At 42.7% G+C, this 23,122-nt stretch overlaps 5 protein-coding genes across 24 annotated transcripts; all 5 read left to right on the top strand.

Moving 5' to 3' along the window:
• Positions 1-30: 30 nt before the first annotated feature.
• LOC109124821 (uncharacterized) lies at positions 31-4,074 on the top strand. 18 transcript variants are annotated; one of them, XR_015592358.1, is made up of 11 exons: positions 31-198; positions 824-1,082; positions 1,195-1,316; positions 1,415-1,496; positions 1,588-2,079; positions 2,178-2,515; positions 2,676-2,820; positions 2,947-2,993; positions 3,359-3,431; positions 3,540-3,604; positions 3,999-4,074. XR_015592358.1 is itself a non-coding variant. In XM_087504230.1 (9 exons), exons 2-8 carry the CDS (start codon positions 914-916, stop codon positions 3,445-3,447), a joined length of 1,437 nt encoding a protein of 478 aa, XP_087360356.1. In that variant the 5' UTR covers positions 31-198; positions 824-913; the 3' UTR covers positions 3,448-3,474; positions 3,540-3,841. The 18 variants fall into 18 exon arrangements, 9 of the variants coding, with proteins under 9 accessions (XP_087360356.1, XP_010494818.2, XP_087360357.1 ...); XR_015592350.1 differs by lacking the exon at positions 2,947-2,993 and having other exon boundaries at positions 3,359-3,447; XR_015592355.1 differs by lacking the exon at positions 3,999-4,074 and having other exon boundaries at positions 3,359-3,474; positions 3,540-3,841.
• A 229-nt stretch (positions 4,075-4,303) lies between these two features.
• LOC104771905 (uncharacterized) lies at positions 4,304-7,570 on the top strand. 2 transcript variants are annotated; one of them, XM_010496522.3, is made up of 10 exons: positions 4,304-4,828; positions 4,990-5,129; positions 5,234-5,368; positions 5,459-5,569; positions 5,653-5,913; positions 6,019-6,218; positions 6,298-6,562; positions 6,651-6,761; positions 6,845-7,036; positions 7,156-7,570. In XM_010496522.3, exons 1-10 carry the CDS (start codon positions 4,636-4,638, stop codon positions 7,501-7,503), a joined length of 1,956 nt encoding a protein of 651 aa, XP_010494824.1. In that variant the 5' UTR covers positions 4,304-4,635; the 3' UTR covers positions 7,504-7,570. The 2 variants fall into 2 exon arrangements, 1 of the variants encoding a protein (XP_010494824.1); XR_015592349.1 differs by having other exon boundaries at positions 4,401-4,828; positions 5,653-5,918.
• A 188-nt stretch (positions 7,571-7,758) lies between these two features.
• On the top strand, positions 7,759-9,094 carry LOC104771906 (large ribosomal subunit protein eL32z). The gene is made up of 4 exons (XM_010496523.3): positions 7,759-7,896; positions 8,007-8,113; positions 8,567-8,748; positions 8,848-9,094. The coding sequence occupies exons 2-4, from the start codon at positions 8,024-8,026 to the stop codon at positions 8,975-8,977; spliced, it is 402 nt and encodes a 133-aa protein (XP_010494825.1). The 5' UTR covers positions 7,759-7,896; positions 8,007-8,023; the 3' UTR covers positions 8,978-9,094.
• A 10-nt stretch (positions 9,095-9,104) lies between these two features.
• LOC104771907 (pentatricopeptide repeat-containing protein At5g46460, mitochondrial) lies at positions 9,105-13,388 on the top strand. Of its 2 annotated transcripts, XM_087505205.1 has the most exons (5): positions 9,199-11,602; positions 11,711-11,864; positions 12,273-12,390; positions 12,492-12,818; positions 13,249-13,388. In XM_087505205.1, the coding sequence occupies exon 1, from the start codon at positions 9,301-9,303 to the stop codon at positions 11,407-11,409; it is 2,109 nt and encodes a 702-aa protein (XP_087361331.1). In that variant the 5' UTR covers positions 9,199-9,300; the 3' UTR covers positions 11,410-11,602; positions 11,711-11,864; positions 12,273-12,390; positions 12,492-12,818; positions 13,249-13,388. The 2 variants fall into 2 exon arrangements, with proteins under 2 accessions (XP_010494826.1, XP_087361331.1); XM_010496524.3 differs by lacking the exon at positions 13,249-13,388 and having other exon boundaries at positions 9,105-11,602; positions 12,492-12,985.
• A 7,999-nt stretch (positions 13,389-21,387) lies between these two features.
• On the top strand, positions 21,388-21,864 carry LOC147919833 (protein VARIATION IN COMPOUND TRIGGERED ROOT growth response-like). The gene has a single exon (XM_087504122.1). The coding sequence runs from the start codon at positions 21,388-21,390 to the stop codon at positions 21,862-21,864; it is 477 nt and encodes a 158-aa protein (XP_087360248.1).
• The last annotated feature ends 1,258 nt before the right edge of the window (positions 21,865-23,122 follow it).

Genomic DNA, 23,122 nt, shown 5'->3' on the forward strand with positions numbered 1-23,122 from the left:
GAAATAAAGAGCCGTCATAAGGCTCATATCATTCTCTATTGACCGTTCGTGGAAGTTATGTGAGAGAAACCCAGAGAGAAGAAGAGAGAGAGACAAGACCCACAAACACAAACACAAAGTAGACGAAGACGACGACGACGACGACGATACAGCTCCTCTCTTCTCTTCTCTTATCCTCTCCTCTCCTTTCTCTCTCAGGTCTGTCTTCGTTTTCTTCCCTCAAATTCGATCTTCTTCGTCTTCTCCTGTAAATTTCGTTTTTTTTCTTCTGTGTTGTTTGACTTTCGATTTCTGATTCTGTAGTTGTTTTTGCTTTGATTTTGTTGGATTTATTGGAAAAAAAACTTTCATTTTCATCTGGGTTAAAAAAAAAAGTTTTCCTTTTTTTTGTTTTGTCTTGAATTGTGCTGGATTTGTGAATTTTGTTATGTTTAAATTGAGTTATGATTCTGCCTAGATTTCGTTTTTTACTTTGTTTAATCGCTCTCGAATTCGGCTTAAAGATGACTTGATTCTATGTTAGTGTATCTTTGATTTGAAGTTGGAATTTTACTTTTAAGTAGAGCATGTAATTTTTTGATTTTGTTTCTCCGTCTCGAGTGAATTAAGAATAGAGAGACCATAGTTAGGTTTTTTTTTTTGGTTTCCTTCTGTGTTAAGATTCTGGGTTTTGCTATTTCTGTTAGGTTGACTTTTGGTTTGTTTGTCTTCTCGATTTCGTCTCCATGATCCGAGATTCCATGTCCCCTGCTGTGTAGATTCTGTTTGGATTTTTGTGTTTTATTATTCAATTGATTGATTGTGGTGCGCTCTGTTTTTGTAGCATCTTCCGCTGGTTTGGTCTTTCAATAAGGTCTCGTTGCACCTATACGTGCTTGGTCCAAAGGTCTTTATAATTCGATATACAGAGCCAATGCCATATATAGAAATGAAGAGCAAGATAAGCAAGGTTCTTGGTGTCTGTAAGAAACATAAAGCAACTATAAGAAGCTCGTCCTCTTTGTCCAAATTATCAGGGGACTTGGAAAGCATGACCACAGCTACTACTCCTACGTGCCACGAGGATGAGAAACAGCATCTTGGTAAAGATATTTCCTTATTATGATCAAATTGTTGATGTAGATTATCTGAGTTTCTTGTGTCATCAATTGTTTTTTGGTTTCTTCTCTCTGATGATTGTGTCAGTTTCTTCAGATTTGGATACTTTTGCTCGGGATAGTGAAACCAATGAGTCCGCTGAAATGCTTGTTGAAGACACTTCTCAGTCTCAGGCGTTTGCATCTTCAGTTGATGGTTCTGAATCTGTCGAAAAAACGGTACGATTTGATATTTGTGTAGTTGACTTTCGAAAATCCTTCTTTCACAGATACTAGATGAGCAAATTTTAAATTGTGGTTTCAACATTTCTGTGCAGGAAATTGCTTGCAATTACATGTCAAACTCAGATACAATATTTTCACCTGTTCTGAATGATGAACTGGATGGAAATGATCGAGGTATATATATATATATATGTTCCTGTTGCAGTTTTGGTATAAGTTTGCCTTTGTTTGACATATAATAAGCTAATAGATTTCTTTCCGTTAGTATTTACCGCAGGAAACTCCGTGCACTGGGAAACCCCCAGGTGGGGAGCTGACGAGAGCAGCAACAAGATTTGCTTTGACAACCAAACGTGCAACGTTTCTGATTTCTATATTTCTGACGTTCTCATTGCGAGCTTGCCTTTTGATGAAAGTGCAAATGATGCTTTCACTGAAATTAGTCCCTTGCCTCATTACATCTTTCCTGAGCAGTACATGGTACTACCTTACTTAGAAGATGGATCAGCCAACACAGATGATATTAAGTCAGATGTTGACAAGATTAATCTCGATAACCATGACTTGTTTCTGGCGTTCAACCGGACAAGATCCTACAACGTTGAACCAGAGGATCATGCTGAAGCTGAACTAGCTGAAGACTTTGACCCGCAGCTTTTTATAAAAAATCAGCCGGAATTATCAGATGTTGTATCCAATTACTGGCCTCGGGATACCCTAAGAAAGAAGTCTGTGACCCTTGTCCTTGATTTGGATGGTATGGTATCCTCGTTTAATTTATCTGTTTATTTACCTTCAAGGTAAATGAGCTACTGAACTTACCAAATATCTTTTTACTTTCTTTCTTACATGCAGAAACTTTGGTCCATTCGACTTTGGAATCGTGTAATGCTGCAGATTTTTCCTTCAGGGTCTTCTTCAACATGCAAGAAAACACGGTCTATGTGAAACAAAGGCCACACCTTTACAGGTTCTTGGAGAGGGTGGTAGAACTGTTTCATGTCGTCATCTTCACAGCAAGCCACAGCATCTATGCCTCACAACTTCTAGATATATTGGACCCAGATGGAAAGTTCATATCACAGCGCTTTTATCGCGATTCGTGCATTCTTTTGGATGGAATTTACACCAAGGATTTAAATGTTCTGGGTCTTGATCTGGCCAAAGTGGCTATAATTGACAACTGTCCGCAGGTACATTATTCAAGTCTGACGTTTCATTATGTTTTATGAAAGGTCTCAACCATCAATTTCAGTGTGAAGAATATCTGTCGCATTATAGTTTTTGAACTTTCTTGGTGTATACATGGACCCATCTTGATCATCCAAATCGTTTCTTTGTTAATTGTTTCAGGTATACAGATTGCAAATAAATAATGGGATCCCTATCAAAAGTTGGTACGATGATCCAACTGATGATGGTTTGATTTCGATACTTCCCTTCTTAGAGACATTGGCTGTTGCTGATGATGTTCGGCCTATCATTGGCAGGAGATTTGGTAACAAGGAATAAGAGCTTCCTTCTCTTTTTTTATCTCTATACATCGAGTGCAGATTCTGATTTCTTTCCTTTCGAATTTTAGTCATAAATTGGCTCTTAATTAGTTTCTCATATCTCTTTTTAGGTCGTTAATTAGGTAACCAAAGAATAAGCTCGTTGAGTCTAGTGAGAGTAAGTTTCCTTGCTTGCTCGTTTTTTTTTAATAGAAGACCTAGTTGTGGGCTTAAATCTTATGATGTTGCTAGTTCTTCTCTGCCAAGATAGATCCTAGAAAATCTTGCAGTTTGTCACAAATGTACAGTTGGTTAAGCTGATATAATGGATGTGTACAAATGAGTTCTTATTGCGTGAAATCTTTTTGCAAGTTAACACCAGCTGCGTTCATGTCTCTCTCTCTCTGGACTCATTGGTGAATCCAGAACGTATTAAATGTGTCTTCGCCAGTCATAGAAATACAGAAATATATTCAAATAATGCAGAAGTTGTTGAGTCATGAATCTTGAATCTTCTGTCAGCTTCTCTTGTTTATTTTAAAGGTTCTGAGCAAAGTTATCCCACGTTTTCCATCTCTTGGCTTTGCAACATTCAGATGAGATTTCATACCTCGAGGTTGGAGGAATTCTGAGTATGCGATGATCGAGTCAAGCTCATGGTATATATATATATAGTCTATAATGCTCATTAAAGGTTTTATGATTTTGCATGCCTTATGTGCAGATATCATCCAATGAAGTAACGAAACTTAACTATATTTATACGCTTAATGGAAATGACAAGAGTAGGTAAGTTTTAAATCCATTTTTTACTTAGTCCTTTCTTTGGTCTAACAAACTTCTTGTGCTTCTGGTTTCTTATTCCCTTCCTCTCCAACCTTGTAATTGTTTTTTATACTGAAAGCTGTTTCACAATCATGTTACTTAACTCGGTCCAAAATCTGTTTATGTCCCTCTCTTTCTCCCCCTTGTTTCATGTAGAGGGAAGAAGGTTCTTGTCTTAATATCATACACGTTTTAGTCACAGATGATTGTTTAAATTGTATCTCAGTTTCAGTAATGCTGTGTTTCAGTTTCTGAGCTTGGTTTGTTTCCTCCTAGTCCTAGGTTTTAACATTTATGTGCTGTGACTGGTTTAAATTAGTATGTTTATCTTTGATGTTATCCTGATTGCATTTTCCAGGACCCAGAGCTCTGCTAAAAATTAGTCACAGGCTCTTTCATTGCTATGAAAGTATTATTTTGCTCAGTTCACAAAACCCTTATAGAATGCATGAATGATTTATAGAAACCTTTAAAAGTTCTTTGATAGTCTTAGGAACGTTTCTTTTATCTATGAAGGTTACATCAAAACAGATTTCTTCCTTCTCCATTGAAAATGAAACAAAACTACGCCTCCGTTTATCTTACTCGATAGTTAAAAATGGTGAGCTATCAACAAAACAGAAAATAATAACAAAACAAGCTGAGTGTGTCATGTCGTGTTAGGTTGAACTGCAGTTCATGCCTTGTTGTTGGTGATGTCATAAACCTATCCGTTTTGTAACAAATAATGTTATCAGCCCACCAAATCTCTTCTACTTCTGCTTCCAAGGCTGATAAAATCCTAAGGTACGCACGAGCGAGCCACTAGAAAATACAATCTGAACCTACCAAACTTAAGTGCTCACACGTGAGACATGGACACATGATGACACGAACATGAGAACCCTCCGGACTATACAGAGTCTTTAAACAGGTTCGGTAAAGCTGGGATCTGTTTGTTGTTGTTGCGACATTCGTCGTATCTCTATTGCTTAGAGAGAGAGAGAGAAGAGATAATGCTGAGAGCTTCGCTTCTCTGTTCTTCGACCTCAATTACTTTCACACCAATTCAACTATTCAATCCCAATAATTCCCATCGTTTCCAAAACTTCGAACTATCTCGTCCCGTCTCGGCTCTGTCTCGTACCAAATGTCACTTCAGTCTCGTGAGAGCTCGTGGGAAATCCAGCTTCCTCGTTCGTAGCACCGGTAACTAATTTTGTTTATTGGGTTTATACTTGCTTTGCTTTTCTGGGTTCTTTTTTACAAGCTGTGGAAACTTAAGGAAATTTAGGTTTTGAGACGCTGTTATCATTGAATTGATTATAATTTTGGTTTTGATTGGCTCTCTTTTTTCTTTTGATCTTAAGCTACTCAAGAAGCAGTTGAAACCAGTAGTGACAGTGGCTTAGATTTGGTTGAGGTTGGGTTCTTGTCTGGTGTTCATGGCCTACAAGGGGAGATTTGCATTAAACCAAACACTGATTTCCCTGATTTACGTTTCTCTAAGGTATTATATTGAGAGAATTTTGTGTGTCCTTCTTTCTGGAAAAAAAAAATGCTCACTTTATAGTATTTGACATTGTTTTACCATTGGCGTGATTGCATCATTAGCCTGGTAGAAGATGGTTAAAACAACAATTGATGGGACAAGATAAGATTGATGAGGTTGAGTTAGTTGAAGGAAGACCTCATCCTGCGCAGAAGAGTTGGATTCTCAAGTTTCAAGGATTGGACGATGTTGATCAGGTAGTTTAGTGATCCATGAGAGATTTAGTAGAGACAATTTGAACATTATTTGTTAAAATTAAATTTTTTTGTGGGTTTTGTTTCCTTCAGGTGAGACAACTCGTTGGTGCAACTCTGCTTGCTGAGGAAGATGATCGTCCTGAGCTTGACGAAGGAGAGTTTTACACTCGTGATCTTGTAGGCATGAGAGTTCTTCTCAAGGTATATGTGGGTTTTTGCCTCTTATATAATAATATCGAAAATATGAAAAATGTCTATGCTCTAAATCAGTTATCTATGTACAGGAGACCGGTCAACTTGTTGGAACTGTTGCTAATATTTTCGACAATGGAGGAAATGATCTTCTACACGTTTTGCTTGACTCATCCATGGAAGTCTGCAACGGGAGTGCAAAGACTAATCAGCTTGTGTGGATACCTTTTGTAGACGCAATTGTTCCTGATGTTGATTTAGAAAGAAAGGAGATGTATATAACTCCCCCGAAGGGACTCCTCGAGGTGAATATGCGAGCAGATGAGCGGTCCAAGAAAGAAAGGCGGCAGCTTGTGAGGCATATTCTTCTTCACTCTTGAGATTGACCAGTCTTTATGGACTTTCCAGTTGTGATCTTTCTTGATCTTTTTATACTCTTGTGTTCTGTGTCATTTCAGGAATGGAAAGAAAGAAAAAAGCAGCAGAAGCGTCTTATTGCTGCTAAAAAGAAGTTATGTGAATTGGAGCAAAATCATGTGTTTGATGGATTAAGGTTTGGAGAAAAGTCTCAAAGGAATTTACTTGCTGATCATATCCTTGATGTAAACTCCACACTGCTTCAGAAAGCTTTGCAAAGCATTGGCACCTCATCAAAGAGGTAAATTAACTTAATAAAATTTCCCAACCATTGCGAGAAGCGTGTTTTCTCAGTTTTCATTTGAATCTTGATGAAATAGATTGGATGTAATTGAGGAAATCAATACTCTGAGAGCTAGAGCATCAGAATGTACTCTGAATGTGTCACGAGAATGCCTTAGTTTTGATGCAAGCAAAGAGAAAATGGGTGATAACTTCAGTTACCTTCAACAAGGGCAAAGTCTACTCTCTGAGGGTAAAGTTTCTATTTGTTTGGTTCTCAATGATCACGAGAAACCAGAAGATGTGAATGGTGTAATCTCGTACCTTCACACACTACTTGATGAGGAGCAGAGGTTCATAAAGGTTAGCTGATGCATAATTTACTACCTATAAGATGTTCATGTCATTTTAGTTATGATTTTACATGATAACTGTCGGGTTATATGTGCAGGAAGAAGATCGCTCTTGCGTGCCACTTGTCATACTTTCCCCTGAACATAACATTGAAGCTCTGCAGAAGCTATTTCAGGACAATGATCATTTTGGATTCGAGTCAGAAAAGGTTAAGGCTTGAACTCCTCTGAGAATAGTTTTGCATTTCGGCTATCAGATTCTCACAAGATACATGCTTTTACTAATATATAGATCTGGTTTCTCAAAGAAGAAACGCTTCCAGTAGTTAGCAGCTCACCAGAGGAACCAAAAAAGCACAAGATTTTGATGAAATCTCCATGGGAGATACTTAAGTCCCCGGTTGGCTCTGGTGGAGTCTTGAGCATCCTTGCTTCACATGGAATTACAGACTCTCTTTCCACCCTGGGAATCGATTATCTTCAGGTACATCATCGATTTTCTCTATTTCATCTGACTAATATCCAGAAAAGTCTCGTCCTTTCTAATTTTCTTCTTCAAATTGGTTAAAGGCATTAAACTTTAAGATGTTGACAATCTCATAGGTGCACAGCATTGAAACAAAACCAGAACCTTCACAATATCACATCAATCCGATGCTGGTTGGATTTGCTAGGGCAAAAGGTGCTGAGATTGGGATCCAGGTGACCGAAGAATCTGAAGTCAAGAACCTCGAAATGACTTTCTCAATGAAACTTCTGAAGAGATTAAAGGGAAAAATCGAGTTTGAAGCTGTAATGAAGATGAATTCTCATGTTCAGAAGGTTGAAAAGGAGTGGGTTGAGTCTGTACCGTCAGAACCAAACTCGTTTGAGTTTCGTTCTGATATTTACCGAGTCTTGAGTGAATGTTCTTCATCAGCTAAGATCTGTTTGATGAACATCACAGCTTAGAACATGTATATTGTTGTGCTACTTAGTTTATTGTCCTCACATCTTAAAGCTTAAAAGATTATGGAAAGATAAAGACATACAAAGAACACATTACTCAACAAGAGAGAAAAAAAAAAGGTTAATTTTTAAAAAAAATTTATTAGTTTTGTGCAAAAAAGTTGTAATCCCTCTATTGAAAAACATAAGAACTAAGATCCAACCGTTGATTGTGCGTTTAGAGTAACTTAAAGATCTAGCCGTTGATTCTGTCGACCCAGTCTCTGATCTTTTACAAAATTACATTTTTGACCCCCTACATCACACAGAGAAACCCTAGTTTATATATTTATAAGAAAACTTCAGTCTACCAAAAGACATCTTTTCACATTAGCGGCGGCGGAAGCTCTCATCACCGTAAGCTCTCTTTCTCTCTCACGCTCTCTGAATCACATCCTTGTGCTAGTTTATGTGTATTGCAATCGATGGTTCTTCTCACGCTTCTGTGCCTTTTGATGATTCTATAGAGAAGGAGGAGTAAAAAATGGCGGTTCCGTTGCTTAGGAAGAAGGTCGTGAAGAAGAGGTCTGCCAAGTTCATCAGACCCCAGAGTGATCGCAGAATCACCGTCAAGGTAAACCACCTTTTTTGATTACAGGTTTAGAGATTCAGCTTTATCTCATAGGTTGTTCGTTCGTACTCTCTGGAGTTTAGACTTTGATAGTGAGAAAAAAATGATTTCTTCTACTCTATAGTGAGACAATGTTATAGTCGAAAAAAACCGAGGCTTTATAGATTGTTTCAGTATGATGCATTAGGCTATGAGATTTTGCATCTATATAAATGCCCTGTGGTATCTGGTAGCCAGAATTCTAAAATCTGTTTCTGGTTACTTCGTTTTTTTACGGGCAAAAAGTGAAACTACTACAGGTCTTGCGACACAGTTTGCTTTTGATTTGATAAGCTTACTGTTACTTTAACCCTGTTGACATTTCTCATTCTATATCATTCGTCAGTAAGCTTGATTTGATTCTCTAATGTTTCATTCTCTGATTGTTTTGTTGTCTTGCAATTTCTTATTGTTCAGGAAAGCTGGAGGAGGCCTAAGGGTATTGACTCCCGGGTGAGGAGAAAGTTCAAGGGTGTCACCTTGATGCCCAATGTTGGTTACGGATCTGACAAGAAGACCCGTCACTACCTCCCCAATGGATTCAAGAAATTCGTTGTTCACAACATCTCTGAGCTCGAGCTACTCATGATGCACAACAGGTAACTCTATTATGATTTAGTTAGTTTTAAACCAGAGGAATGTGGTAGAGATTCTTGAGCAAATTCTCATGATTGTGTTTTGCTTTGACTTCTTCTCAGGACTTACTGTGCAGAGATTGCTCACAATGTCTCAACAAAGAAGAGAAAGGCCATAGTTGAGAGAGCTTCTCAGCTAGACGTTGTTGTTTCCAACAGGCTTGCTAGGTTGCGTAGCCAGGAAGACGAGTGAAAAAGCCCTATAGGGTTTTACTTTTTATCTGTCGTTAGACTATTTCGGATAATCTTTTTGTCTTTTGAAGATTTTATAACTTTGGTTCTCGTTTTATGATATGATTAATTCAGAATCTACACAACGTAAAGTAAGAATTGAATCTTCAATCTACTACAAATTTTGTCATACCCTCGAAATGAAACAAAGCAAAGCCAATTTGATTGAAACTAAGTTTTATTGTTCAAGCGTAACGAAATTAGTAGACAGTGATACAATCACATGATAGTTTCAAACCGTTGCTGATTTGTGAGAAAGCGACGTTGTTTGTGGCCGTTACAAGTATGAGTAGCGCCGCCATCTTTCAGCGATTCAAGTTTCGAGCTTTCTCCATTTCGAGATTCTCAATTTCTCATGTTGTCCATGAGAAATGGTACAGAAGCTTCTCGGTTGCTAAGGAGTTTCAGAATCGTGAAGTTTCGATATGCAATCACTTGTTGAACCGAAGACTCGACCAAGCACGAGAGATTTTCAATCAGGTTCCATCTCCTCATGTGAGTCTTTACACTAAGATGATCTCGGGATACACGAGAAACAATAGATTGGTTGATGCGTTGAATCTGTTCGACGAAATGCCTGTGAGGGATGTTGTCTCATGGAACTCGATGATCAGTGGTTGTGTAGAGTGTGGTGATATGGATACTGCAGTGAAGCTGTTCGATGAAATGCCTGAGAGAAGCGTTGTTTCATGGACTGTGATGGTGAATGGGTGTTTTCGTTTCGGTAAGGTTGATCAAGCGGAGAGATGGTTTTATCAAATGCCTGTGAAAGATACTGCAGCGTGGAACGCGATGGTTCATGGGTATTTACTGTTTGGTAAAGTAGACGATGCCTTGAATTTGTTTAAGCAAATGCCTCGGAGGAATGTGATTTCGTGGACGACAATGATCTGTGGGTTAGACCAGAATGAGAGGAGTGGAGAAGCTCTCGATTTGTTCAAGAACATGTTGCGTTGTTGCATAAAATCTACTTCAAGAACGTTCACTTGTGTAATCACCGCTTGTGCAAATGCTCCAGCGTTTCATATGGGTATACAAGTTCATGGCTTCATCATCAAGTCTGGGTTTTTATATGAAGAGTATGTATCTGCTTCGCTCATAACATTTTATGCAAACTGCAAAAGAACAGAGGATTCTCGGAAGGTGTTTGACGAGAAGGTTCATGAACAAGTTGCTGTGTGGACTGCTCTACTGTCAGGTTATAGTCTGAATAAAAAGCACGAAGATGCGTTGAGTATATTCTCTGGGATGTTAAGAAACAGTATCTTACCAAATCAATCGACATTTGCTAGTGGATTAAACTCTTGCTCTGCTTTGGGAACATTGGATTGGGGTAAGGAGATGCATGGAGTTGCTGTGAAGCTTGGTTTAGGAACTGATGCCTTTGTGGGTAATTCTTTGGTTGTGATGTACAGCGATTGTGGAAATGTGAACGATGCCGTTTCAGTGTTCATTGAAATCTTCAAGAAGAGCATTGTGTCATGGAATTCCATTATTGTAGGCTGCGCGCAGCATGGACGAGGAAAGTGGGCGTTTGTCATATTCGGTCAAATGATTCGCCTAAACAAAGAGCCAGATGAGATCACTTTCACTGGCTTGCTCTCTGCTTGTAGCCATTGTGGGTTCCTACAGAAAGGAAGAAAGCTGTTCGATTACATGTCAAGCGGAGTAAGTCATATCGAGAGAAAGATTCAACACTACACTTGTATGGTTGATATATTGGGAAGATGCGGGGAACTAAAAGAAGCAGAAGAACTTATCGAGAGCATGGTTGTGAAACCTAATGAAATGGTTTGGCTGGCTTTGCTTAGTGCTTGTAGGATGCATTCTGATGTAGACAGAGGCGAGAAAGCTGCTGCTGCTATTTTTGATCTGGACTTGAAATCAAGCGCTGTTTATGTCTTGTTGTCAAATATATATGCTTCTGCTGGTAGATGGTCGAATGTATCGAAATTGAGAGTTAAGATGAAGCAGAAGGGGATCATGAAGAAACCTGGGAGCAGTTGGGTTGTGCTTAAAGGGGAAAAGCATGATTTCTTTTCCGGTGATCGACCACATTGCGTGAGACTATATGAGAAGTTAGAGTTTCTGAAAGAGAAGTTGAAGGAACTTGGCTATGTTCCTGATTTTAGATCTGCTTTGCATGATGTAGAAGATGAACAGAAAGAAGAGATGTTGTGGTATCACAGTGAAAGGCTTGCTATTGCATTTGGGTTGATTAATACAGTTGAAGGAAGTACAATCACGGTGATGAAAAATCTACGGGTTTGTGAAGATTGCCACTCAGTGATTAAGTTAATCTCAAGAGTTGTGGGACGTGAGATTGTTTTAAGGGATTCAAGTCGGTTTCATCATTTTAAGGATGGAACGTGTTCTTGTGGGGATTATTGGTAGAAAAGTGACTTGGGAATTTTGACTTGTGACGCGAGAAGGTCGGATTAAACATCTGATCTTAGTGTAAGAATAGAGGCTATAAACATGGTTTTGACTTTTGTGGTGATGATTAAGTCAAGATCTAGTCTAAAAGAGGTTCTTAAGTGGAGATAGGGCTGTAAAGAGAAAGAGTAGCAGGACGAAACTGCCGGTGGTAAGCATTTGTGATAAACTACATAGACTACTGTTGATGTCCAATGATTCTTTGTCTGGACAAACGGAAACTATTAGACAAAATAGTTGACTAGATTATTTTCTGCAGATGAAGATGGGAGGACTACTCAAGAAACTACTGAGTTGATGATATGCACCCAGTCTGCAAGATACATTGGACTATAGGAGAGTGCGTCCTATTAGGATCATGTGGGAATTCCCCTTGCAACATTCCTTCTTCAAGAAACTTCAATGTTATTTAGGTAACCATCTATTATGTAAGCTCCACATTGATCGTGTCATTGACTAAGGAACTGGTCCAATTGGTAATTCTAAACAAACCTCCTCTCCAGTTTCAAAGCAGTTATGAAACAGAAACTATGAATCGATTCTTCAGCTCTATTATGTCTGTGGACTGTAGTTAAAATTTAAATCAGTTGTGGTTCTTGAAGTCCACCCATTGTTCTCGCTATCTTATCTTGCTATGTTAAGATAGCGAGAACAATGTTAGATCTAATTAAGAATCTAGGAAATGAGACATTCGAGAGACCATAGAATATGAACAAGCTCTGTTTTATGGGTTAGAATATGATAATGACAAATTACTATTTCGCTACATCGCTTGTCTCTTCAATTTCGAGAAAAAGATGACATTGAGCTGCTCCTTGCAGATTATTGTGGTGGGACGGATATCCAATGAAAAGTATGCCTTCTAATTTTCGACCTGAAAAACTCGTCAAGCTGAAAATGGAGAATAGCAAGCTCGAAAAGTTGTGGGAAGGAACTCGGGTAAGTTTTGAGAATAACTGTTATATCGTTCGTTGCGTGATGACAATCATGTTACGTGATGTGTAACTTCTACCTTGCACTGTGTTTTTTGTTGAGTACAGAGGCCTAGATGTCTCAGGGAGATTAACTTGTGGGGATCTGAAAATCTAAAAGAAATCCCAGATCTTTCAATGGCCACCAGTCTAGAGAAACTTTATCTTGGGAATTGCTTGAGTTGGGTGGCGGTTCCTTCCTCTATTCGGAAGTTCAATGAACTGACAGAGTTGGGAATGTTAGAATGCAGAAATCTGGAAGCTCTTCCAATCGGCATGAACTTCGAATCTCCCAAATGTCTCCATCTCAAGGAATGCTCACGTTTCACTCTTGAGAATCTTATTGACTTTCGTGTGGAAAAGATAAGGGGTGAGAAGCTAGGGCAGGGAATGCAGGTATTGTATGTAGTTCAAAAACTAACGTTTCCTAAACCTCCTTTACTAACGATTTTTGAGAAATCATTATTGTTTTAAGTTGAGTTTGATGAGTGATGTGTTTAAGTTTGTTTAGGAGCTAAACTATTGTTCAATACCATTATAGTTAATTATTAACATATTCTCAATGTTTTTATATAGTATGGCGAGAGAAATCTTGCATTGGATGTTAGCTAGCAATATTTTCAAATCGTACAGATTAATCCAGTCCAATGTCAATAGTTTTTAAATTTACTACTTTTCAAACTTCAACAGCATAATTTTAAATTGTGAATAATGTAATAGAATTATCTGCTAAACAGAGGAAGTAGATTTTATTGGTTTAATTTGATGGGGACTTCATTTGATGTCATTTTGTTTAACATCTAATTTTTTTTTTTTTTTGGTTCAGCGGCTTATACGCATGGTGACGACGCTTCCCGATTCTTTGGCTGTGCTGTTTCTCTCGGATATCCCGAGCATGGTTGAGCTTCCCTTCTCTATTCAGAATCTAAATAAATTGACGGATTTGATAATTACGCGATGCGCAAATCTGGTGACTCTTCCAACTGGAATCAATCTTGAATCTCTCGAACGCCTCAATCTCAATGGATGCTCACGGTTGAGGACCTTTCCTGATATTTCAAGAAACATCTCATCTATCGGTCAATCTAGAAGAAACAGCAATAGAAGAGGTTCCTCGGTGGATTGAGAATTTGTAACGCCCGCGTCTCGCAATCCTAAAGGGGGGCAATTTGTTTTAAGAAAAATGATAGCTAAATGAGCTTAAGTAGCTAAGCTACTAGCTCAATCAGCTGGAATAGGAGCTAAACGAGCTGAACAAGCTCGATGAACTAGTTAGCTCAGCTGAGCTGAGCTACACCAGCTGGTACACTATCTAGGTCAGCTGGCCATCAGCTCAACTCACCTCGGTGAACTGGTCCGGTGATGACCCAGCTGAGTAGTCCGGTCAGCTTACACTCGAGCTGGAGGAGTGTGGTAGCTCGGTAGCGTGAGCGGTCACCACCGGAAGGGTGCGACTCTTCAAAGAGACGCGACCCATCGAAAAGGGGCGAGGAATGGGCGTGTCCTTTCATGGAACATACCCATTGGCGTCCTATATAAGGGATGGACGCCCAGCCTCTCATACACCATCATCCTTTCTTCGTCCATCGAAGCCTAAGAAAAAAAGGGGGTGCGGCTCGGCGAGTATTCTCGTCCGAACTGATGCGCACGCTACCTCTCTATCGAAGGTACGATGAGACGAGCGACGGGTCGGCAATCGGGCCGAGCCGATCGTGGGATAAGCGGTGTTTCGTCCGAAGAGTCAAACTGACCGCAGGATAATCGACGGTTCGATCATAGTGTCGGACCGATCGAATGGTAATTGACGATCTGCGTCCACGGACGGATCGATCAAGCGTCGACCGGTGATTCGATCGCTAGTCGGATCGGGCGATCTAAGGATCGACGATAGGAGCCGTAGGTCGGATGGATCGGTCGGATGGTCGACGAGTCAGTCGGAAGTATCGGCTTGGTCCGTGGATTGGCGATTCGATTATGAGGTCGGATCGTTTGATCGGACCTGGCTCTGATACCAAGACCGACGAGTCGACCGGGGGTACCAAGATATGACCGATAGGTCAACGGACGGTACGTCCGGTAAGCTTCGGACACGAGTGGTACGGGAAGCCGATAGCGCAACCGATCCCTGTGAACCGAAGGGACTATAAGTCCCCATCCCTAAACTGTGCAAGCCTGTGGGGTTGGTTGGTTGTATGGCTAAGCACAAAGGGATGGGTTAAGGTTAAAAAGTTATATTCCGCTGCGTATAAAGGTCCACAAAGCAAGGCCGTGAGCCAAAGCTAAGTGGACGAGTTAAAGGATATTCGGCCAAGGATAGGGCCGAATGGAAGCCGTGACCGCGGACGCTGGGACGCCCGGGTCGGGGTCTTTCAAGTTGGTATCAGAGCATGCGCGATCCTGTGGGGACGTATGCAAGTATGCTATGTGTTCAGACGAAATGGAAATCTCTGATAAGACCGAAAGCATGCTTGGGAACGGGAATGTGTTCGCCAAGATGCACCCGTAAATCAAGCGATGGTTCAAAACGTCGAACACATAGCATATCGACCAGACGGTCGGGAATTATTGACTAAAGGTCGGAAATTATGACCGCGTCCTGGAAGGACCAAGGTCGGGAATTATGACCGCGTCCGGGAAGGACAAAGGTCGGGAAGTTCTACACCCAACGAATTCGAGGACGAATTCATTTTAAGGGGGGTAGACTTGTAACGCCCGCGTCTCGCAATCCTAAAGGGGGGCAATTTGTTTTAAGAAAAATGATAGCTAAATGAGCTTAAGTAGCTAAGCTACTAGCTCAATCAGCTGGAATAGGAGCTGAACAAGCTCGATGAACTAGTTAGCTCAGCTGAGCTGAGCTACACCAGCTGGTACACTATCTAGGTCAGCTGGCCATCAGCTCAACTCACCTCGGTGAACTGGTCCGGTGCTGACCCAGCTGAGTAGTCCGGTCAGCTTACACTCGAGCTGGAGGAGTGTGGTAGCTCGGTAGCGTGAGCGGTCACCACCGGAAGGGTGCGACTCTTCAAAGAGACGCGACCCATCGAAAAGGGGCGAGGAATGGGCGTGTCCTTTCATGGAACATACCCATTGGCGTCCTATATAAGGGATGGACGCCCAGCCTCTCATACACCATCATCCTTCCTTCGTCCATCGAAGCCTAAGAAAAAAAGGGGGTGCGGTTCGGCGAGTATTCTCGTCCGAACTGATGCGCACGCTACCTCTCTATCGAAGGTACGATGAGACGAGCGACGGGTCGGCAATCGGGCCGAGCCGATCGTGGGATAAGCGGTGTTTCGTCCGAAGAGTCAAACTGACCGCAGGATAATCGACGGTTCGATCATAGTGTCGGACCGATCGAATGGTAATTGACGATCTGCGTCCACGGACGGATCGATCAAGCGTCGACCGGTGATTCGATCGCTAGTCGGATCGGGCGATCTAAGGATCGACGATAGGAGCCGTAGGTCGGATGGATCGGTCGGATGGTCGACGAGTCAGTCGGAAGTATCGGCTTGGTCCGTGGATTGGCGATTCGATTATGAGGTCGGATCGTTTGATCGGACCTGGCTCTGATACCAAGACCGACGAGTCGACCGGGGTACCAAGATATGACCGATAGGTCAACGGACGGTACGTCCGGTAAGCTTCGGACACGAGTGGTACGGGAAGCCGATAGCGCAACCGATCCCTGTGAACCGAAGGGACTATAAGTCCCCATCCCTAAACTGTGCAAGCCTGTGGGGTTGGTTGGTTGTATGGCTAAGCACAAAGGGATGGGTTAAGGTTAAAAAGTTATATTCCGCTGCGTATAAAGGTCCACAAAGCAAGGCCGTGAGCCAAAGCTAAGTGGACGAGTTAAAGGATATTCGGCCAAGGATAGGGCCGAATGGAAGCCGTGACCGCGGACGCTGGGACGCCCGGGTCGGGGTCTTTCAAGTTGGTATCAGAGCATGCGCGATCCTGTGGGGACGTATGCAAGTATGCTATGTGTTCAGACGAAATGGAAATCTCTGATAAGACCGAAAGCATGCTTGGGAACGGGAATGTGTTCGCCAAGATGCACCCGTAAATCAAGCGATGGTTCAAAACGTCGAACACATAGCATATCGACCAGACGGTCGGGAATTATTGACTAAAGGTCGGAAATTATGACCGCGTCCTGGAAGGACCAAGGTCGGGAATTATGACCGCGTCCGGGAAGGACAAAGGTCGGGAAGTTCTACACCCAACGAATTCGAGGACGAATTCATTTTAAGGGGGGTAGACTTGTAACGCCCGCGTCTCGCAATCCTAAAGGGGGGCAATTTGTTTTAAGAAAAATGATAGCTAAATGAGCTTAAGTAGCTAAGCTACTAGCTCAATCAGCTGGAATAGGAGCTGAACAAGCTCGATGAACTAGTTAGCTCAGCTGAGCTGAGCTACACCAGCTGGTACACTATCTAGGTCAGCTGGCCATCAGCTCAACTCACCTCGGTGAACTGGTCCGGTGCTGACCCAGCTGAGTAGTCCGGTCAGCTTACACTCGAGCTGGAGGAGTGTGGTAGCTCGGTAGCGTGAGCGGTCACCACCGGAAGGGTGCGACTCTTCAAAGAGACGCGACCCATCGAAAAGGGGCGAGGAATGGGCGTGTCCTTTCATGGAACATACCCATTGGCGTCCTATATAAGGGATGGACGCCCAGCCTCTCATACACCATCATCCTTCCTTCGTCCATCGAAGCCTAAGAAAAAAAGGGGGTGCGGTTCGGCGAGTATTCTCGTCCGAACTGATGCGCACGCTACCTCTCTATCGAAGGTACGATGAGACGAGCGACGGGTCGGCAATCGGGCCGAGCCGATCGTGGGATAAGCGGTGTTTCGTCCGAAGAGTCAAACTGACCGCAGGATAATCGACGGTTCGATCATAGTGTCGGACCGATCGAATGGTAATTGACGATCTGCGTCCACGGACGGATCGATCAAGCGTCGACCGGTGATTCGATCGCTAGTCGGATCGGGCGATCTAAGGATCGACGATAGGAGCCGTAGGTCGGATGGATCGGTCGGATGGTCGACGAGTCAGTCGGAAGTATCGGCTTGGTCCGTGGATTGGCGATTCGATTATGAGGTCGGATCGTTTGATCGGACCTGGCTCTGATACCAAGACCGACGAGTCGACCGGGGTACCAAGATATGACCGATAGGTCAACGGACGGTACGTCCGGTAAGCTTCGGACACGAGTGGTACGGGAAGCCGATAGCGCAACCGATCCCTGTGAACCGAAGGGACTATAAGTCCCCATCCCTAAACTGTGCAAGCCTGTGGGGTTGGTTGGTTGTATGGCTAAGCACAAAGGGATGGGTTAAGGTTAAAAAGTTATATTCCGCTGCGTATAAAGGTCCACAAAGCAAGGCCGTGAGCCAAAGCTAAGTGGACGAGTTAAAGGATATTCGGCCAAGGATAGGGCCGAATGGAAGCCGTGACCGCGGACGCTGGGACGCCCGGGTCGGGGTCTTTCAAGTTGGTATCAGAGCATGCGCGATCCTGTGGGGACGTATGCAAGTATGCTATGTGTTCAGACAAAATGGAAATCTCTGATAAGACCGAAAGCATGCTTGGGAACGGGAATGTGTTCGCCAAGATGCACCCGTAAATCAAGCGATGGTTCAAAACGTCGAACACATAGCATATCGACCAGACGGTCGGGAATTATTGACTAAAGGTCGGAAATTATGACCGCGTCCTGGAAGGACCAAGGTCGGGAATTATGACCGCGTCCGGGAAGGACAAAGGTCGGGAAGTTCTACACCCAACGAATTCGAGGACGAATTCATTTTAAGGGGGGTAGACTTGTAACGCCCGCGTCTCGCAATCCTAAAGGGGGGCAATTTGTTTTAAGAAAAATGATAGCTAAATGAGCTTAAGTAGCTAAGCTACTAGCTCAATCAGCTGGAATAGGAGCTAAACGAGCTGAACAAGCTCGATGAACTAGTTAGCTCAGCTGAGCTGAGCTACACCAGCTGGTACACTATCTAGGTCAGCTGGCCATCAGCTCAACTCACCTCGGTGAACTGGTCCGGTGCTGACCCAGCTGAGTAGTCCGGTCAGCTTACACTCGAGTTGGAGGAGTGTGGTAGCTCGGTAGCGTGAGCGGTCACCACCGGAAGGGTGCGACTCTTCAAAGAGACGCGACCCATCGAAAAGGGGCGAGGAATGGGCGTGTCCTTTCATGGAACATACCCATTGGCGTCCTATATAAGGGATGGACGCCCAGCCTCTCATACACCATCATCCTTCCTTCGTCCATCGAAGCCTAAGAAAAAAAGGGGGTGCGGTTCGGCGAGTATTCTCGTCCGAACTGATGCGCACGCTACCTCTCTATCGAAGGTACGATGAGACGAGCGACGGGTCGGCAATCGGGCCGAGCCGATCGTGGGATAAGCGGTGTTTCGTCCGAAGAGTCAAACTGACCGCAGGATAATCGACGGTTCGATCATAGTGTCGGACCGATCGAATGGTAATTGACGATCTGCGTCCACGGACGGATCGATCAAGCGTCGACCGGTGATTCGATCGCTAGTCGGATCGGGCGATCTAAGGATCGACGATAGGAGCCGTAGGTCGGATGGATCGGTCGGATGGTCGACGAGTCAGTCGGAAGTATCGGCTTGGTCCGTGGATTGGCGATTCGATTATGAGGTCGGATCGTTTGATCGGACCTGGCTCTGATACCAAGACCGACGAGTCGACCGGGGTACCAAGATATGACCGATAGGTCAACGGACGGTACGTCCGGTAAGCTTCGGACACGAGTGGTACGGGAAGCCGATAGCGCAACCGATCCCTGTGAACCGAAGGGACTATAAGTCCCCATCCCTAAACTGTGCAAGCCTGTGGGGTTGGTTGGTTGTATGGCTAAGCACAAAGGGATGGGTTAAGGTTAAAAAGTTATATTCCGCTGCGTATAAAGGTCCACAAAGCAAGGCCGTGAGCCAAAGCTAAGTGGACGAGTTAAAGGATATTCGGCCAAGGATAGGGCCGAATGGAAGCCGTGACCGCGGACGCTGGGACGCCCGGGTCGGGGTCTTTCAAGTTGGTATCAGAGCATGCGCGATCCTGTGGGGACGTATGCAAGTATGCTATGTGTTCAGACGAAATGGAAATCTCTGATAAGACCGAAAGCATGCTTGGGAACGGGAATGTGTTCGCCAAGATGCACCCGTAAATCAAGCGATGGTTCAAAACGTCGAACACATAGCATATCGACCAGACGGTCGGGAATTATTGACTAAAGGTCGGAAATTATGACCGCGTCCTGGAAGGACCAAGGTCGGGAATTATGACCGCGTCCGGGAAGGACAAAGGTCGGGAAGTTCTACACCCAACGAATTCGAGGACGAATTCATTTTAAGGGGGGTAGACTTGTAACGCCCGCGTCTCGCAATCCTAAAGGGGGGCAATTTGTTTTAAGAAAAATGATAGCTAAATGAGCTTAAGTAGCTAAGCTACTAGCTCAATCAGCTGGAATAGGAGCTAAACGAGCTGAACAAGCTCGATGAACTAGTTAGCTCAGCTGAGCTGAGCTACACCAGCTGGTACACTATCTAGGTCAGCTGGCCATCAGCTCAACTCACCTCGGTGAACTGGTCCGGTGCTGACCCAGCTGAGTAGTCCGGTCAGCTTACACTCGAGCTGGAGGAGTGTGGTAGCTCGGTAGCGTGAGCGGTCACCACCGGAAGGGTGCGACTCTTCAAAGAGACGCGACCCATCGAAAAGGGGCGAGGAATGGGCGTGTCCTTTCATGGAACATACCCATTGGCGTCCTATATAAGGGATGGACGCCCAGCCTCTCATACACCATCATCCTTCCTTCGTCCATCGAAGCCTAAGAAGAAAAGGGGGTGCGGTTCGGCGAGTATTCTCGTCCGAACTGATGCGCACGCTACCTCTCTATCGAAGGTACGATGAGACGAGCGACGGGTCGGCAATCGGGCCGAGCCGATCGTGGGATAAGCGGTGTTTCGTCCGAAGAGTCAAACTGACCGCAGGATGATCGACGGTTTGATCATAGTGTCGGACCGATCGAATGGTAATTGACGATCTGCGTCCACGGACGGATCGATCAAGCGTCGACCGGTGATTCGATCGCTAGTCGGATCAGGCGATCTAAGGATCGACGATAGGAGCCGTAGGTCGGATGGATCGGTCGGGTGGTCGACGAGTCAGTCGGAAGTATCGGCTTGGTCCGTGGATTGGCGATTCGATTATGGGGTCGGATCGTTTGATCGGACCTGGCTCTGATACCAAGACCGACGAGTCGACCGGGGTACCAAGATATGACCGATAGGTCAACGGACGGTACGTCCGGTAAGCTTCGGACACGAGTGGTACGGGAAGCCGATAACGCAACCGATCCCTGTGAACCGAAGGGACTATAAGTCCCCATCCCTAAACTGTGCAAGCCTGTGGGGTTGGTTGGTTGTATGGCTAAGCACAAAGGAATGGGTTAAGGTTAAAAAGTTATATTCCGCTGCGTATAAAGGTCCACAAAGCAAGGCCGTGAGCCAAAGCTAAGTGGACGAGTTAAAGGATATTCGGCCAGGGATAGGGCCGAATGGAAGCCGTGACCGCGGACGCTGGGACGCCCGGGTCGGGGTCTTTCAGAATTTCTCTAAGCTCAAATACCTAGTGATGCAAAGATGCAGTAAGTTAGAATAAGTATACCTAAACACTTCTAAACTGAAACATCTCGAGTTGGAATATTGTGGGGCACTAACTGGAGCTGATTTGACTGTCTATCCAAGTGGTTTGGCAATCGAAGCAGACAATATCGAGACAAAGTTACCAGTCCCCGAGGAGGCTTCCTCTTCAGTTCCGGTTAATGCTGTCCCGAAAGTCGATTTCAGTTTCATCGACTGCTTCAACTTGATTAAAGAATCTCTTTCAACAACTCTCTGTCGAGAAACTCATATTGTCTGGTGAAGAAATGCCTTCATACTTCACTTACGTTACTACTGGAGCGACTTTGGCTATCTCTCTACTTGAAGCCCCGCTCTCTCCACCTTTCTTCAGATTTAGGGCTTGTGCTGTGGTTGTTTTCAACTCTAAACCCACCTTTGGTGCCATTGGGGTATCTATGAAGGTAAACTGTCGGTTCAAAGACAGACTCGGGAACCACTTTGATTTCCCTCATCAACAAGAGTACTTCTCGGTATATCAGAAGGGTAGTCTTCTTTTTTTATTAGACTGTTGCATCTCTTTAAAGAAAGAAAATGCTTCTCCAGCTGAAGTGAACTATGATCACGTGGATATACAGTGTCATATGAGTAGTGGTAACTCTAAGTTTGAATTAAAAGAATGGGGTATACGACTCTCTGAGGAATGTTCATCACTGGAAAACCGACTTTGTAACCCAGTCACTCTTCCACGTCGTTGTGAAGCCGATGAAGACAATAGGGGTTAATGATTGAGTGAAGGATCTGGAGGAAGCTATGTAGTGGCAGAGAGAAGCAGGAAGCGAATGCATGTAAGCATTAAGCTTGAACTGAACATAAATGTCTAAATCTCACATTTCCTTTTGAAAATCATTCGGTAACTTTTGTATTGTTCTAATGAGTACTTTTGCTGGTTTTAATGAATACAAGGAGATACGGAAGAGATTCTTCACTGTTTCCCTAGCTTGACAGACATGTTCAAGTAACCCAAAAGTCTCATAAACCAAAGACTTATTTTATTTTCAGATCAAATATAGAAGCATCTAATTAAGAACCTATCAATAGTTTCTGCCAACAACCAGGTTTGAGTGGTGATTTCATATGGTGCCCATTGGTTTCTATTTTGATTCACTTTGTGTTTATAAAGTTTCTCAGTTCCTTCTACACCATTATTGAAACCTATTTATTAATAGCTTTGGACAACACAATTGATTATACACAGCAAGCCTGAACGAACTTATGGATGTCTCTGTTTCAGATAAAATCTTAGTTGAGTTACTTCCAAGATTGTGTGAAATTTTTCCTTCGTTTATTGCTAGAGAATCTTTTCGAACTAAATTTGTGGAGTTTGAACCATGCTTTTTTTTTTTTTTTTTTTTTTTTTTGTTGTGTTTATCAATCTTCGATAGTAATAACAATATCCTATATACTAGGATATTATCTGCGCTACACTGGCTTAATTTTTGTTGCTTTTTTATTATTATTTTGTTGTGGTTTATTGTTTTTGTTAATTTTTTTGTTTTTTTTTTTAATTTGGTTGTGCAGTATTTTTTGTTATATTGTTTTGTTTTTGTGGTTATTTTTGTGTTTTTGTTTTTGTAGGATTTTTTTTGTATTTTGTTGGTCATTTTGGTTTTTATTTATTTTTTTATTGATATTTATTGTTCTTATTTGTTTTGGTTTTTATTACACCGCATGTATTTTTTATTTTTGTTATTTCATACAAATACAATTTATAAACTTGTAATTGATCTCTTTATTACATGGAACTTTATGGTTGATTATATGGTCGTTTTTATTGGCACAACCAACCAAAGCTAAATATCTTTTAAAACATTATATACTATAACTGCTCATATAAATAGTTTATCACTTTCACAACCATTCAATATTTATTAATAAATTAAAATTTTTATTATGCAACCATCGACTACATAAAATTTTGGTTACTATGATCTCTACTATGAAAATAGAAATAACACATGCCAATTATGAAGTTACTTATAT

The sequence above is a fragment of the Camelina sativa genome, chromosome 20 (genome assembly GCF_030686135.1).
Source record: "Camelina sativa cultivar CO46 ecotype springtype chromosome 20, ASM3068613v1".
Classification (NCBI taxonomy): Eukaryota; Viridiplantae; Streptophyta; class Magnoliopsida; order Brassicales; family Brassicaceae; genus Camelina; species Camelina sativa.